Genomic DNA, 16354 nt, shown 5'->3' with positions numbered 1-16354 from the left:
ATTACTCTACCCAGCAAGGATCTCATTCAGATTCAATGGAGAAATTAAAACCTTTACAGACAAGCAAAAGCTGAGAGAGTTCAGCACCAACAAACCAGCTTTACAACAAATGCTAAAGGAACTTCTCTAGGCAGGAAACACAAGAGAAGGAAAAGACCTACAATAACAAACCCCAAACAATTAAGAAAATGGGAATAGGAACATACATATCGATAATTACCTTAAATGTAAATGGATTAAATGCTCCCACCAAAAGACACAGGCTGGCTGAATGGATACAAAAACAAGACCCGTATATATGCTATCTACAAGAGACCCACTTCAGACCTAGGGACACATACAGACTGAAAGTGAGGGGATGGAAAAAGATATTCCATGCAAATGGAAATCAAAAGACAGCTGGAGTAGCAATTCTCATATCAGACAAAATAGACTTTAAAATAAAGACTATTACAAGAAACAAAGAAGGACACTATATAATGATCAAGGGATCGATCCAAGAAGAAGATATAACAATTGTAAATATTTATGCACCCAACATAGGAGCACCTCAATACATAAGGCAAATACTAACAGCCATAAAAGGGGAAATAGACAGTAACACAGTCATAGTAGGGGACTTTAACACCCCAATTTCACCAATGGACAGATCATCCAAAATGAAAATAAATAAGGAAACACAAGCTCTAAATGATACATTAAACAAGATGGACTTAATTGATATTTATAGGACATTCCATCCAAAAACAACAGAATACACATTCTTCTCAAGTGCTCATGGAACATTCTCCAGGATAGATCATATCTGGGGTCACAAATCAAGCCTTGGTAAATTTAAGAAAATTGAAATCGTATCAAGTATCTTTTCTGACCACAATGCTATGAGACTAGATATCAATTACAGGAAAAAATCTGTAAAAAATACAAACACATGGAGGCTAAACAATACACTACTTAATAACCAAGAGATCACTGAAGAAATCAAAGAGGAAATCAAAAAATACCTAGAAAAAAATGACAATGAAAACACGACAACCCAAAACCTATGGGATGCAGCAAAAGCAGTTCTAAAGGGATGTTTATAGCAATACAATCCTACCTTAAGAAACAAGAAACATCTCAAATAAACAACCTAACCTTGCACCTAAAGCAATTAGAGAAAGAAGAACCAAAAAACCCCGAAGTTACCAAAAGGAAAGATATCAGAAAGATCAGATCAGAAATAAATGAAAAAGAAATGAAGGAAACGATAGCAAAGATCAATAAAACTAAAAGCTGGTTCTTTGAGAAGATAAACAAAATTGATAAACCATTGGCCAGACTCATCAAGAAAAAAGGGAGAAGACTCAAATCAATAGAATTAGAAATGAAAAAGGAGAAGTAACAACTGCCACTGCAGAAATACAAAGGATCATGAGAGATTACTACAAGCAACTATACGTCAATAAATTGGACAACCTGGAAGAAATGGACAAATTCTTAGAAATGCACAACCTGCCGAGACTGAACCAGGAAGAAATAGAAAATGTGAACAGACCAATCACAAGCACTGAAATTGAAACTGTGATTAAAAATCTTCCTACAGGGGCTTCCCTGGTGGTGCAGTGGTTGAGAATCTGCCTGCCAATGTAGGGGACACGGGTTCGAGCCCTGGTCTGGGAAGATCCCACATGCCGCGGAGCAACTGGGCCCGTGAGCCACAACTACTGAGCCTGCGCGTCTGGAGCCTGTGCTCCGCAACAAGAGAGGCCGCGATAGTGAGAGGCCCGCGCACCGCGATGAAGAGTGGCCCCCACTCGCCGCAACTGGAGAAAGCCCTCACACAGAAACGAAGACCCAACACAGCCAAAAATAAAAAAATAATAATAATAAATAAATAAGAAATTAAAAAAAAAAATCTTCCTACAATCAAAATCCCAGGACCAGATGGCTTCATAGGCGAATTCTATCAAACATTTAGAGAAGAGCTTACACCTATCCTTCTCAAACTCTTCCAAAATATAGCAGAGGGAGGAACACTCCCAAACTCATTCTACGAGGCCACCCTCACCCTGATATCAAAACCAGACAAAGATGTCACAAAGAAAGAAAACTACAGGCCAATATCACTGATGAACATAGATGCAAAAATCCTCAACAAAATACTAGCAAACAGAATCCAACAGCACGTTAAAAGGATCATACACCATGATCAAGTGGGGTTTATTCCAGGAATGCAAGGATTCTTCAATATATGCAAATCAATCAATGTGATACACCATATTAACAAATTGAAGAATAAAAAACATATGATCATCTCAGTCAATGCAGAGAAAGCTTTCGACAAAATTCAACACCCATTTATGATAAAAACCCTCCACAAAGTAGGCATAGAGGGAACTTTCCTCAATATAATAAAGGCCATATATGACAAACCCACAGCCAACATCATCCTCAGTGGTGAAAGACTGAAACCATTTCCACTAAGATCAGGAACAAGACAAGGCTGCTCACTCTCACCACTATTATTCAACATAGTTTTGGAAGTGTTAGCCACAGCAATCAGAGAAGAAAAAGAAATAAAAGGAATCCAAATTGGAAAAGAAGAAGTAAAGCTGTCACTGTTTGCAGATGACATGATACTATACATAGAGAATCCTACAGATGCTACCAGAAAACTACTAGAGCTAATCAATGAATTTGGTAAAGTAGCAGGATACAAAATTAATGCACAGAAATCCCTGGCATTCCTATACACTAATGATGAAAAATCTGAAAGTGAAATTAAGAAAACACTTCCATTTACCATTGCAACAAAAAGAATAAAATATCTAGGAATAAACCTACCTAAGGAGACCAAAGACCTGTATGCAGAAAATTATAAGACACTGATGAAAGAAATTAAAGATGATACAAATAGATGGAGAGATATACCATGTTCTTGGATTGGAAGAATCAACATTGTGAAAATGACTCTACTACCCAAAGCAATCTACAGATTCAATGCAATCCCTATCAAACTACCAATGGCATTTTTCACAGAACTAGAACAAAAAATTCCACAATTTGTATGGAAACACAAAAGACCCCAAATAGCCAAAGCAATCTTGAGAACGAAAAATGGAGCTGGAGGGAATCAGGCTCCCTGATTTCAGACTATACTACAAAGCTACAATCATCAAGACAGTATGCTACTGGCACAAAAACAGAAATATAGATCAATGGAACAGGAGAGAAAGCCCGGAGATAAACCCACACACATATGGTCACCTTATCTTTGATAAAGGAGGCAAGAATATACAGTGGAGAAAAGACAGCCTCTTCAATAAGTGGTGCTGGGAAAACTCAACAGGTACATGTAAAAGTATGAAATTAGAACACTCCCTAACACCATACACAAAAATAAACTCAAAATGGATTAAAGACCTAAGTGTAAGGCCAGACACTATCAAATTCTTAGAGGAAAACATAGGCAGAACATTGTATGACATAAATCACAGCAAGATCCTTTTTGACCCACATCCTAGAGAAATGGAAATAAAAACAAAAATAAACAAATGGGACCTAATGAAACTTCAAAGCTTTTGCACAGCAAAGGAAACCATAAACAAGACCAAAAGACAACCCTCAGAATGGGAGAAAATATTTGCAAATGAAGCAACTGACAGAGGATTAATCTCCAAAATTTACAAGCAGCTCATGCAGCTCAATATCAAAAAAACAAACAAACCAATCCAAAAATGGGCAGAAGACCTAAACAGACATTTCTCCAAAGAAGATATACAGATTGCCAACAAACACATGAAAGAATGCTCAACATCATTAATCATTAGAGAAATGCAAATCAAAACTACAATGAGATATCATCTCACACCGGTCAGAATGGCCATCATCAAATAATCTGCAAACAATAAATGCTGGAGAGGGTGTGGAGAAAAGGGAACACTCTTGTACTGTTGGTGGGAATGTAAATTGATACAGCCACTATGGAGAACAGTATGGAGGTTCCTTAAAAAATTAAAAATAGAACTACCATATGACCCTGCAATCCCACTACTGGGCATATACCCTGAGAAAACCATAATTCAAAAAGAGTCATGTACCAAAACGTTCATTGCAGCTCTATTTACAATAGCCAGGACATGGAAGCAACCTAAGTGTCCATCAACAGATGAATGGATAAAGAAGATGTGGCATATATATACAATGGAATATTACTCAGCCATAAAAAGAAACGAAATTGAGTTATTTGTAGTGAGGCGGATGGACCTAGAGTCTGTCATACAGAGTGAAGTAAGTCAGAAAGAGAAAAACAAATACAGTATGCTAACACATATATATGGAATATAGAATATATATACAGGAAAAAAAAAGGTCATGAAGAACCTAGGGGCGAGACAGGAATAAAGACACAGACCTACTAGAGAATGGACTTGAGGATATGGGGAGGGGGAAGGGTAAGCTGTGACAAAGTGAGAGAGTGGCATGGACATATATACACTACCAAACGTAAAATAGATAGCTAGTGGGAAGCAGCCGCATAGCACAGGGAGACCAGCTTCGTGCTTTGTGACCACCTAGAGGGGTGGGATAGGGAGGGTGGGAGGGAGGGAGACGCAAGAGGGAAGAGATATGGGAACATATGTATATGTATAACTGATTCACTTTGTTATAAAGCAGAAACTAACACACCATTGTAAAGCAATTATACTCCAATAAAGATGTTAAAAAAAAAAAAAGATTCACGGCTTTGAGGTTCAGCTGCTCCTCCACTAAACCTTGAGGAGTGGAGTTTTATTCTATTAAAGTTAACACTTTAAGCATTTCTTCTTCTTCCACAGACTTCGTCTTGCACAGATATCCCTATTGGAAAAACATTCTTTTCCATTCAATCTCTGCTAATGTTCCCCTTTCCTCTCCTAGCTCAAAAATAGAACACAGAAGTTTTTCCATTTTAACCATTTATTAACCATCTCATTTATAGACATTAGCTTTTGAAAACAACTAGGAGTAAGGACTCAGTAAAATTCAGCTCCTAAAAATTAATTAAATATTGATCTTTAAAACTTTCTTGTTAAGATTTATGGCCAAGGCTTCAATGAACTCTCTTGTGAGCAAAATCAGCGAGGGCAGTAACTCCTAGCTAAGCTCTAACTCAGGTAATTATGGTTTTTTTTCTCCCTCTCTCTAATTCCCCTTGTCATTTTAGCCATATAAACAGAATTAAGCCTGGACAAAGGAAAACAGACTCCAGGAAAAAATGTTTTCTGAAATGCTTTTTAGTTATTTAACTTGAAGCGATCTAATTTATTTTCCTTTCATTTTGTATCCCAAAAGCCTGAATAGCATTTCTGCCAACCCATAAGTAGAATCTGGCAAAGGGAGCCCTTAAATTTTGGGGACTAGGCAAGAATCGCTTCAATAATCAAACTGTATGTTAATGAAATACATTATTTTGAAAGGTAAAATATCAAGGAAAGAGTTGTATTTTTGTTGCTTTTATCCCAGTTTGTGTGTGTGTGCATGTGTGTGTCGCAGTAAATATAATAGAAACTATTGTTATAAATTTGTAAAATCTGAATCTCTAGATCCGTAGGTTCTTATGTCATTCTTACAATCAGTTAGATGGGTAGATGATTAGATAGATAGATAGATGATAGCTAGCTAGCTAGCTAGATAGACTGACTTTAAAACGTATTTTTTCTTTTTAAAACAGCAACTGTTGCTTAGATTAATTTTGTACTGCAAGCCATGCTTCCTGAAGGCATATGGTTCGGGGGTTGCCATAAAAAGCTGGATCTGGAGCCTTCCTTTAGAACACAGCACTGGGTTTATGATTTAACTGTTTCTTGTTAGCAGCAGTGTATCGTCTACTCCAGAACTCAGAGATGTAACCATCGCCTTTCACATTAGAAAACAATACCTAGTAAAACTGAGCTTGATGTTATGCCCACTCTACCCGAATACCTTGCTCTGTGCTTCTGTTCCCAAGCTCCTTTGGCCTGGGGAAGTTTACCCACCCCATCTGTCCACCCTGTTAGAGAACACACAGTTCTCTTGCATCCTAGCTGTTCACCACTGTTGGGGGGGGTATTTAATTCAGGTTTGACATCCCAGCCAGTGCCTAGCACAGCGTCATCCACAGAGCAGGTACTCAACAAATGCCTGCTGAATTGAGGAATTAATAAATCAACTGATAAACATATCAAATGCTAGGCCTTGCTGTACAAGCTTGAACACGGATTTGAGGGAAATATATATATATATATATATATATATATATATATATATATATATATATATATTAAAGCAGTGTAAGAGGATGGAGGTGGGATTTGCTTAAGTACCTAAAGAGGGTTTTTTTTTGTTTTTTTTTTCCCTTGCCCATTATGACTCACTACTGCTAACTATGAAAATTTTAGGTAATAGTGACTCTAATATTCTGCCAGCTTTGTAGGCTTTCATTGTCAAGATGAGTTCTAAATGAGGCATAAGCTCCCAAAGCAGCCAAAAACTCTGCATTACATAGAGAGGGGGAGGGAGCACTGGTCAGTAGGATTCTGATTAAACCAGTTAGTGTCATCTCTGATGAGCTCCCACCTGCTGGTCTAAGTGACTCGGAAGCACACAAAAGCACAGGACTTTAACTGGGTAAAATGACCTCTGATTACAAAACAATTGTGAGGTCTAGAACTTTATCTTGTTCTTTCTAGAGGATGAAAAGTCTTCTAGCGAGCTTTAACAACCAAATCTCATTATATTCATCAAGCTGAATAATAATTATATGTCCATTTATCTACCTTCCCAACTAGTTTGTTAGCCACCTGAGGGCAGAGACTGTATTCCCAAGGCCTATGTTCCTGGCACATAGTAGATGCTCAGTAATACTTGGTTAATAACAATTCTACACTAGTCTTAACAAAGTACAGGCTCACGGAGCTGGGAGGGACCTTAGAAATAATTTGATACAATCTCTTCGTTTTCAAGATCAGAACAGCCAGAGCCAAACAAGCAAAATAAACTGCCCAGGGTCACAACATTAAACTACCTCACAGGATGCTTTTTTTAAAGAATTTTTTCCATCTCAGCCCATAACTCATAGGAAAACTCCAAGAGGGGCTTGAAATAACACTTTCATGCCTCAAGAGCTTCTTCTAAGTTAACATGCCTTTTATAAGTTACAGAACATTAACCTGAAATACATATGAAATAGAATTTAGAGGCTTTCATGTGGTCAATTTATACTGGGAGGTGAAGCTCACAATTCTCAAATTCAACTCATAAATTTAACACCTCTCATTTTTCTCTAGGGCTTTTAAGGGCTTCTTAAAGTCACAGTTAAGAGATCCAGCTTCTTATTCTTCGTGTAAAACCAAACTATAAAATTAAAATTTCAGTATTTTAATTGTCTAAGTCCACCAAATTAATTTGCAGCAGCAAAATAAGATGAAATTATGTAAAGCACAGGGACCAATTTATCATCCCATTACTCATGATGAATTCAACAAGCTTTTACTTCCATGTCTAGGTGACAAATATTAAAATTCCTGGTTGTCTGACTGCATCATATGAGAAATGGGACTTTCTTTTACCGCTAAACTAGCCTTCTAAAATTCCAGAAATATATGCTCTCCCATGGATGAAAAACGGGCTTGGCCGCCAGTGAGGTTTGGGAGGGGAAGTGGGATGCCAAGAGCGGTGGGCCGAAGGGAGATCAAAAGACCCAGGGACCTCCAGTGCCATACCAGCTCCACAGTGCAGCCTCCCCAGCTGCAGCTTCACAGGCAGTCTGAGTTTCTAATTTACTAGCACCTCTCAGCTCAGGGCGAACTTTCCCTCGGGCCTTGATTTTCTTTTCTGTCTCTCTTTCCTCAGGATCAGGCTACTTGAGAATGGAACCTCCTGATTAATGTGTCAAGAGCCATAGACTCTCCTTAATGGAGGGTCTCTGCCTGCTCGGGTCGCCCGGGCAGGAGCTGCCACAATGTGTTAAGTCACTAATGAAGGCCAGTGCTCAGTAATGATTTAAAGTGCCCTAAGAACAGAGAGTCTTCGGATTCAGTAAGCTTCTCTTCCTACTGCCTGCAAAGCCTCCTTTACTCTCTGGCCTAACGCATCCCTGTCTGTCAAGCTTCTGTGGCAGAAAAGCGAAAAGGCAGACTTCTTCGCCAAATACAAAATGGAATTTGAACCTCCAGATGATGGTTTTGGTTTGTGACACACTGGACTGCCTACTCATGGGCACGAATCTGTCGCTTCACATGGTTTTCCAAAACAATTTTCTAAAGTGGATCTTTAAAACACATCGGGATGAATCATTAAAACATCTCAGGGTGACGATACTCCTGGAAGGGATAAGATGCCGAAGCAGATGGAAGGCATCTATTATATGCCTCTAAGTGAGTGAATATATTTAAGCAGCAAGGCCTCAGAAACTCTATCAAGTCCCTATCAGGAGGCACTGAGAAACTCCCCAGCCTTCTTTAAAAGGGGGTAATTAGCGGGACTTCCCTGGTGGTCCAATGGTTAAGAATCCACCTTCCAATGCAGGGGATGCGGGTCCAACCCCTGGTCGGGGAACTAAGATCCCACATGCCGTGGGGCAACTAAGCCCGTGCGCCACAACTACAGAGCCCATGCACCACAACTAGAGAGAAGCCTGTGCGCCACAACTAAGACCCGACGCAGCCAAAAATAAATAAATAAATAAAATTTTTTAAGGGTGCAATTAGCATCTTGTACAGAGTCTCCATAACCACTTGTGCCTGAAACACAACCTGAATGGTGCTGATGTATCTCAGGAACCTCAAGGCTTCTTCATCCAGGGACCGAGCAGGACCTGCCCAAGGCTGGAGATCTATATGCCACCGGGGACCCTGTAAGGAGAAAACATACGTCAGTGTGTAAGGTATCAGGAGTTTGGGATGGGGGTGGGAAGGATGCAGAGCATCAGCGAGGCAAGACTACTAGCCGCCTGCAAAACAAACACGGCTGCACTTTGCGGCAGGGGGTTGGTTCAGAGCTGCTATAGTTAAGGCCACATCAATCACAGGGAGACAAATGAGGCCTGAGAAAGCCCAGCTACCAGATTAAGCAGGAGACTGCAAAAGCTAGAGGGGATGTCTGTCTCGATCTTCTGATCAAAGGCAAACTCCACTCAATCCCGTCAGGCTCTCTCAGCTGCGGCTTTGTATTACCCAGAGCCACTCCCCGTTGTGGAGAAATCCTCCCCTACCTACTATGGTTTCCAAGGCTTAGAGCTTCAGAAATAGGTGCCTCCTAGGGGCCAGTTTTGTTGTCATGGTCCCATAATGCCTGAATCCTCAGGGCGCTTGGGCACCTTCCCCCCGAGCAAGGGGGGGGGGGGTGGCACCCAGAGTTCTAGACCTCAGTGCACCTGTCGTCTGGACCATGCACCTGCCAACAGTCCCTGGAGCTGGCACTACCACGGCTGGCAAGGGTGGCCTTCTAGCACTGTGGGACAGCCTCCAGCTTTCAGCAGAGGACATGGGGCCTCCCAGGAGCAGGGGGATGAGAACCCTAAGCCCCCGTTTACAGCAAGGGTAGAGTGGATGAAGGGTTGGGGGAAAGTAGTGGTGATCCAGAAGAATCACAAATGGGGACCCCTCCAGTCAAAAGGACGCACCAGTCATAAAATCCTTGCCAGAGCTCAAGTTCCCCACCTATAGTTGTCACCACCTGGAAACCTCCGGAGGCTCACTGTGATCCCAAGGGCAGAGTACTGCCCGGAGTGTATGATGGGGAAGGGCAGGGGCCTGGGCAGGGAGAAGCCCCAGCAGCTGGCAGGGTGAACATCTAGCGTCAGGAAAGACTCTGGGGGTCTGGGCACAGGGGTTCCTGCAGAGTGGTAAAGATGGGCCCCTAAACCCCATTTTAAGGTGAGGAAAGGGGCAGGGGAGGGTTCTGGGGACAAAATAAAGGGACTGTTCATGTACACACATTGTTCTCCAGTCAGGTATTGCAATGGTCTGAGCGTGTGTCTCCCACCCCAAATTCCTATGTTGAAATCCTAATGCCCGGTGTGATGATGTTAGAGGGTAGGACTTTTGGGAGGTGCTCACGTCATGAGGGTGGAGCCTTCATGAATGGAATTAGTGCTCTTTTAAAAGAGACCCCTCATAGCTCCCTAGGCCCTAACACCATGTGCGGACACAGAGAGGTCAGCCATCTGCAGCCCAGAAGAGGGCCCTCACCAGAGCCCCACCGTGCTGGCACACCAATCTTGAACGTCCAGCCTCCAGAACTGTGAGCAATAAATTTCTGTTGTTTGTAAGCCAGCCAGTCTGTGGTATTTTGTTATGGCAGCCAGAATAGCCTAAGACAGGTATTATGGCAAGAACTGTCTGTCACCCACAAAGAAACAGCGAAACAGGCTAGCCCTGAGGCACTTTAGTACCTTTATGGTTTTCTTGCCCCTAAATGGGGTGGCCTAGGTGACTTGGGGTTAAACGGAAAGCAAGGAAGAGCGGGGGGCAAGCAGGTTAGTCAGTGTGAAGCCAAGTGTGTGGGCTTGGGGAAGAAGAGTACACTCTGGCATGAGGGTGCGAGATAAATGCAGACACTTTGTAAGTGGTAAAGCGTTATTCCGGGTTAGGCATTATGAGACTCATATCTCTACACCAAGTCCCGAGAGCCCACAGTCTTAGTGGCTCTCAGGTCTGCACTGCCTTATGGTGGCTGAGAGCCCTGCAGTCCTCTGGACTGAAAGAAGCCTCACTGATTTCCCACAGGCTGTCTTTTCCTCAGCAATCCTTAAGGCAGGGACAGTTTCATGGGCATGCCACCTGCACAGTCTGAGAAGGGCTTGTGTTTGGCTCAGTGCTGACACTCTTAATAATTTTTTAACAAGAGCCTCCACATTCTTATTCTGTGCTGAGCCCTGCAAATTATGTAGTCAGTCTGCCCTGAGGGGCACCTTTTTTTGGGAAACAGGCTTTTCGTATAGCTGTTCCTGTTCTGTGAAGGTTGAGTAGGCAAGAGGCTCCAGTCAGAGAGAGCCTGAGAACATTAAGTAATATATCTTCCCAGTTAATGGCTCCCACCCCCTATTTCTTTTTTCCTTCTCTAAATTAGCTGTTGATTACCATTCAGTCAAACAATACTTATTGAGCATCAGCCACTCTGTGCCAGGCACTGGTCGGCACACATTTGAATAAAACCCGGAGGCTCCAGGGAGGTGCTCACAGTCTGGTGGGGGAGACAGATACATACAAAATAAGTTTGACAGGGAAATGCTGAAACGTTAGGGAAAGTCATTCTTTCTGGGAAACTACTTAATTATGAAATCATAAATTATAGACACACTTTAGTACAAACGCCTCTTAGTTTTGCTTGGTCACACTCCTTTTGCGTCTAACGACAAAGAGTGTCTTCCCAGGTTGCCGCTGCTGTCAGCACAGCAACACAATGCTGCATGCAAGTTTGTCCAGCCCTGGGGTTTAAAACTCCCCACATCATTGTCGTGGGACCCTGACAAGTACCCTGGCACCTGGCCCAGGAGCCTCTTGATGAAAATGATAAAGTTCCCACATTATGGTTTTCCTCTAAATCAGGGATCTGTAAACTTTTTCTATAAGAGGTCAAACAGCAAATATTTTAGGCTTTGCAGGCCATACAGTTTCTGTTGCAATTCCTCACCGCCTGTTGTAGCTCAAAATCAGCCAAAGACAGTAAGTAAACAAATGGTCAGGACTGTGTTCCAATAAAACTCCATTTACAAAAACAGCCGGCAGGCTGGATTGGGCCCGCAAGGCTGTGGTTTGCTGACCCCTGCTCTATTTGATTCTAATTTGGTTGTAGACCAGCCTAGAGGAGAGTGTTTACTTGAAATAATGCAAGAGACACAGATTATGATATCTGGGTTACAAACAACTTTGTCATCTGGGTGACTGGGGAAATATTGGCCAGGTCCCAGCAGGATACAGTGGGAAGAATTTAATAGAGAGCCTATTTATAATACAAAGGTGTAGGCAGAGTTTAGGAAACCAATAAGGAGTAATGCAATACCTGTGGCTGGTAGCACCAGGGAGCGCTTTCAAACCCTGAGCCTGAAGGAGCAAAGAGGGGGAGGAATTTGTGGAACCCAGAGAGGGAAACTGCATGGAGAAGGTGTTTCATAGAAGAACACAGCCAATCCCATCACATCCAGCCCTATTACATACCCACCCTAACTGTCAAATCGAAGGATAAGCTAGAGAAGAGGGAGGCTGTGGTTGGTCCATAGGTCCGCCTACTGGGGTGCAGAGCAGGAGAAGCAGGATGGAGAGTGGTGCTGGAGAGGCAAGTGGAAGGTCTCCTGCACAGCATCTTTGGAAAGAGGCACTGAGACTTGACCAGGGAGTCATTCATTCATTCAGTGGCCATTTGTGCCTCGTGCCAGGCTCTGGGTTACAATTTAATGTAGGACAGAGCTGTGTACACCAATAAATGCAATGAAGTTCTGCAAGAGCTTTGACTGAAATCTCTGTAGGGCACAATGGGGTCACGGAGAAATGAAGGACCCAAGTACCACTCCAAAATAAATACCAGAAAATACAAATGTAGATTATAGGAAGCAGTCTCCAATGTGAGAAGCCCAAAACTCTCAATAAAGAGACACCTTAAAAACCGCAGAAGCACTTAACCTGGGCTAACACACGAAAGTAATGTCACAGATCAATAACAGTGAATCCATATGGTGACTCAACATGACAAAACTATATAATTATCTTAAGAATACACAAGCAGTATCCATCTTGCTATCTGATATTTCTCAGTTTCACTGAGTGTTGACCACGACAAAGCTAAACACGACAGCTGGAACGGTGAATAACATAAGTTGAGGGGCCTCAGGTGGGGATATAATAGAAATATACAGCAGACAGATGCCCTCAGAAGTGCTCTGGCTTAATGCTTTGGTTGAGCTGTTTAAAAAACATTTCACATAAAGTAATGTTCTCATCGGCATCAGTCTGACAGCAGTTTGTGATTATTTCCCCAAGGAAACCACTAGCTTTTATCATATCTTTCAATTATCACTTGTCTTAATTTTCTAGTGCACACATCAATATTTGTCCTTCAAAGATCCCACAAACAATTCTCTGAGCACCTTAAAATACCCATGGTTGGTGTTTACTAGTACAAGGCAAAAAACCCCATCTTTTTCTTTTAAAAAGATTTTATCATTATGATTTTACCCTCAAACAGTTCCCTAAATGCCAGGGTCCACTATTAGCCATGTGCTCCAAATATCGTGTGGCCAGGACAAGGCTACCCCCATCACTCCCAGGAGGTGGGAAGGTAGATTCCCAGTCCCTTTTGTCACCCCCACTTCCTCTTCAGATGGGTAAAGGAGCAGCTTAAGCAGAAGGTGGTGGAGGTACAGTCACTGGGGTCATTGGGGGCTGGTCTCTGTCCCCGGCAGGCTTGAGCTGAAAAGTCAAATGGAGCATACACAATGCGTTGCCACAGAGAAGCGGCCAGGCTCCTGAGCCCCTGCAGGGGCGGTGGGCAGGGTGGGGGGGTGTTGTCCAATTCCTTTGCAATCTGTGGTCCGGCCCCCTACCTAAACCACCAGGCCAGTCGTTCAAAGGAGCGCCTCCCGCAGCAAAGACAGCCATCCCAGGAAAGGCAGGGTCCCAGGTTTCTGAGGAAAGGCAGCTGCCCTCACCCACTTTCGTCTGTGAAGGATTCATCCAGCACTTCCTACAGGAAACATGTGTTGCAAAGTGAACTGGTTTCTTCTAACGAGGGGAAATGTTTTGATTGTACAGAAAAAAAATCCAAAAATTAACACTAAGCAAAGGATTCTATACACAACTAACTCATGTTGTTTGGGGGCTATTTTGCAGACATCTGAGCATCTCTTCCCAAAGGGTAAAAAGTGATCGCTGAGTCAGCCCAAGTTGGTGCACAGAGATAATGGATCTGGCTCTAAAGACGGTAGCAAGCACAGCCGTGAGGCTTTCACATATTTTTATAATTTATGACTTCAGCATCAAATTTGTTTCTTGAAAAAAGAAAATGATTCTTTCAAGCCAAAGAAACTGAATTCCAAGATTTTACTAATAAAAGATAATGCAAAATATAAAGCAATCTTTTAAAATACTCTTGCCTACCAGCCTACACGTATGCATATAACAGAAATATATTAACTCAAGACCATAAGCCCCAAGCAAAACTGGTTGCATTAAAATATATATATATATATACAAACACACATATATAAAAGCAGAGCCACCCATGACCTGAAAAGAGAGTCATCGATTCTGCCTCGTGCAAAAGCTTTCTTTGCCTTGAAATTTGGAACAACAGCTTCCTTCTTCAGAGGCCGTTTTCCCCACACCCATGAATGACCTCATGCAGGCCACACAGAAATTGTCCAATTAGCAACAGTTCCACCATCAGTTGTACAAGCAAGTTTTATACATGCATGTTTTTTACTTTCTTTTAAAATAAGAACCAAAGGAGTCTAATGGTCCCATTCCTCTGTGTTTCAGTGCTACAGTTCTTTGGGGATGAAATTGTATGAGAAGTGATTTAAATAATCAGTTTCTTTATTGTGATGGATAATTGGTAGTGTCTGGGATATTTTTACGATGTTTCAATACTCTCAAATGCGCATTCCCACAGCTAGTAAGCTCTTGAAAGTTTTAGAACCAGCAATTTTCTGCTGGGAGAGACGGCTAACAATTGATTTTCTGTGCTGTGGTTGTGCCTGTGGAAAAGAACAAGGTTGTGAGTCCTTGACTCAGACTAAACAATACGCTGAGCCTGTGTGATGAGTTGATTTTGGGAAGCCTAAGCTTTCTAGAAAAAAAAACAAACTCAAAACAAGCAAAATCTATTTATTTGGCAATTCTGCTGCAATTCTGTGCTAATTAAGAGCATCTGTCAGTGGGCGGGAAACAATGATTGAAGGAAATTGTTTGCTCCTTTTTAGAAGGAGAAGGGGGGCTGTGGGAGTTGTTGGGGGAGGCGGAGGCACAAAATGGTACCTGGGAAGAGCATGAATCCAGATGAGCACCAGCCACTGTCTTTCTGGAATGCCCTGAGATAACCATGGTTTCTAGGACTTCGCTTGAGTGGGATTAGGGGCTCCCAGAGTCTCTGGGTGGCAGCTCACATGTCTCTCCCCACCAGTCTCATGTAACAGGACTTTCTCTCAGAATCAGCCCTGCTTTGGAAAGAGCAGGGGTCAGTGACACACTTTATTGTGACATTTAAAATTCAGGTACCCCACGCAAAAATTTCATTAAAAAAAAAAATCTCCGTTTCAGTTCTGGGTAACATGGATAAGCACGCCCGCACCCTGTGTCTGGCACTGAATACGGCAATAAAACCTGGACAGAATGCAGAGAGCAGCTATTTGAGGAATCTGAAAAGTAAATACTAGCAGGCAGATTGAAGACCAGAACTCAAAGTACCAGGAACCAGCAGTGAGGTTACCACTGTTTTTCTCCTGGTATTCCCCTCAAGCCCCGACTCGGGCAGCCGCACACTGGATGTGGACATCATTGCAGACGAGAGCTCCAGGAGAAGCCCTCTAGTTCAGGCTCAAGGAGGGAAGGGGTCTCCTAATGTTCAGAGAAAGCAGGGGGCTTCCCCATTTCCCCCTCTCCTTGCATTTCCTTTCCTTCATTCTAGCATCCCAACTCCCAGGCAATCCCACTGCAGTGGTGGAAGCCACAGCAGGAGTCCGCAAGCACCTAAAACTCTGAGGAAAGGGAAGTTTCTTCTCTGATCTGAGGTTGTGGCCCCAAACCCTGCTGAGTATTTTCTCTCTTCTCAGGCAGCTTGGCCTTGGACTTGGACATAGTCATGGGAAGGGTGCCATAAAACACAAGCAGAGCAAGAGTAACTAAAGTCTAGCCTTTCTAGCCAGAGGTTCAGGAATGCAGGGGACTAGATAATACAGTCAACCCTCGGTATCTGTGGATGCGGAACACTGGGGATACTGAGGGCCGAATGTAGTACACCATTGTATAAGAGACTTGAGCATCCACAGATTTTGGTATCCGTGCGCATGCTAGAAACAATCCCCTCCCCACCCCAGATACCTAGATACTTGCATCTGCACGTGCATCTGAACCATTAGCATATCAAAAACTTTGAGAACCAAGCTAATAGACAGACTTCCACCAGGTCCCAGGCTGGCCACTGGTGTCACGCATGTGGGACAGATCTGAAGAACACTGCAAAGATTTTGAAAACAGAACTGATACTGAAACCACAATCCATAGAAGGCTGGCTGGAACTTGAGACCTGAACCCAACCAGGTCAAGTGCCTGTAAAAACAAATATATGGACATTATCTATAGTATTTAAACATGACTCAGAGTCTCATGATATTACATACAAAATGCCCAGGATATAA

General features: G+C 42.5%; 1 protein-coding gene across 9 annotated transcripts in view; it reads right to left on the bottom strand.

Moving 5' to 3' along the window:
• METTL24 (methyltransferase like 24) overlaps positions 1-16354 on the bottom strand; it is a 174831-nt gene that overhangs the window by 132531 nt on the left and 25946 nt on the right. For all 9 annotated transcript variants that reach the window (XM_082475389.1, XM_082475388.1, XM_082475387.1 and 6 more), the window contains exon 2: positions 8757-8855. In XM_082475389.1, the coding sequence (XP_082331515.1) occupies positions 8757-8855 (99 nt within the window). The remainder of the gene's footprint in view (positions 1-8756; positions 8856-16354) is intronic.

This window comes from Balaenoptera physalus (genome assembly GCF_965194825.1).
Source record: "Balaenoptera physalus genome assembly, chromosome: 9".
Classification (NCBI taxonomy): domain Eukaryota; kingdom Metazoa; phylum Chordata; class Mammalia; order Artiodactyla; family Balaenopteridae; genus Balaenoptera; species Balaenoptera physalus.
Note: the sequence above shows the minus strand (reverse complement) of the source record. Positions and strands in the feature narration are given on the sequence as shown.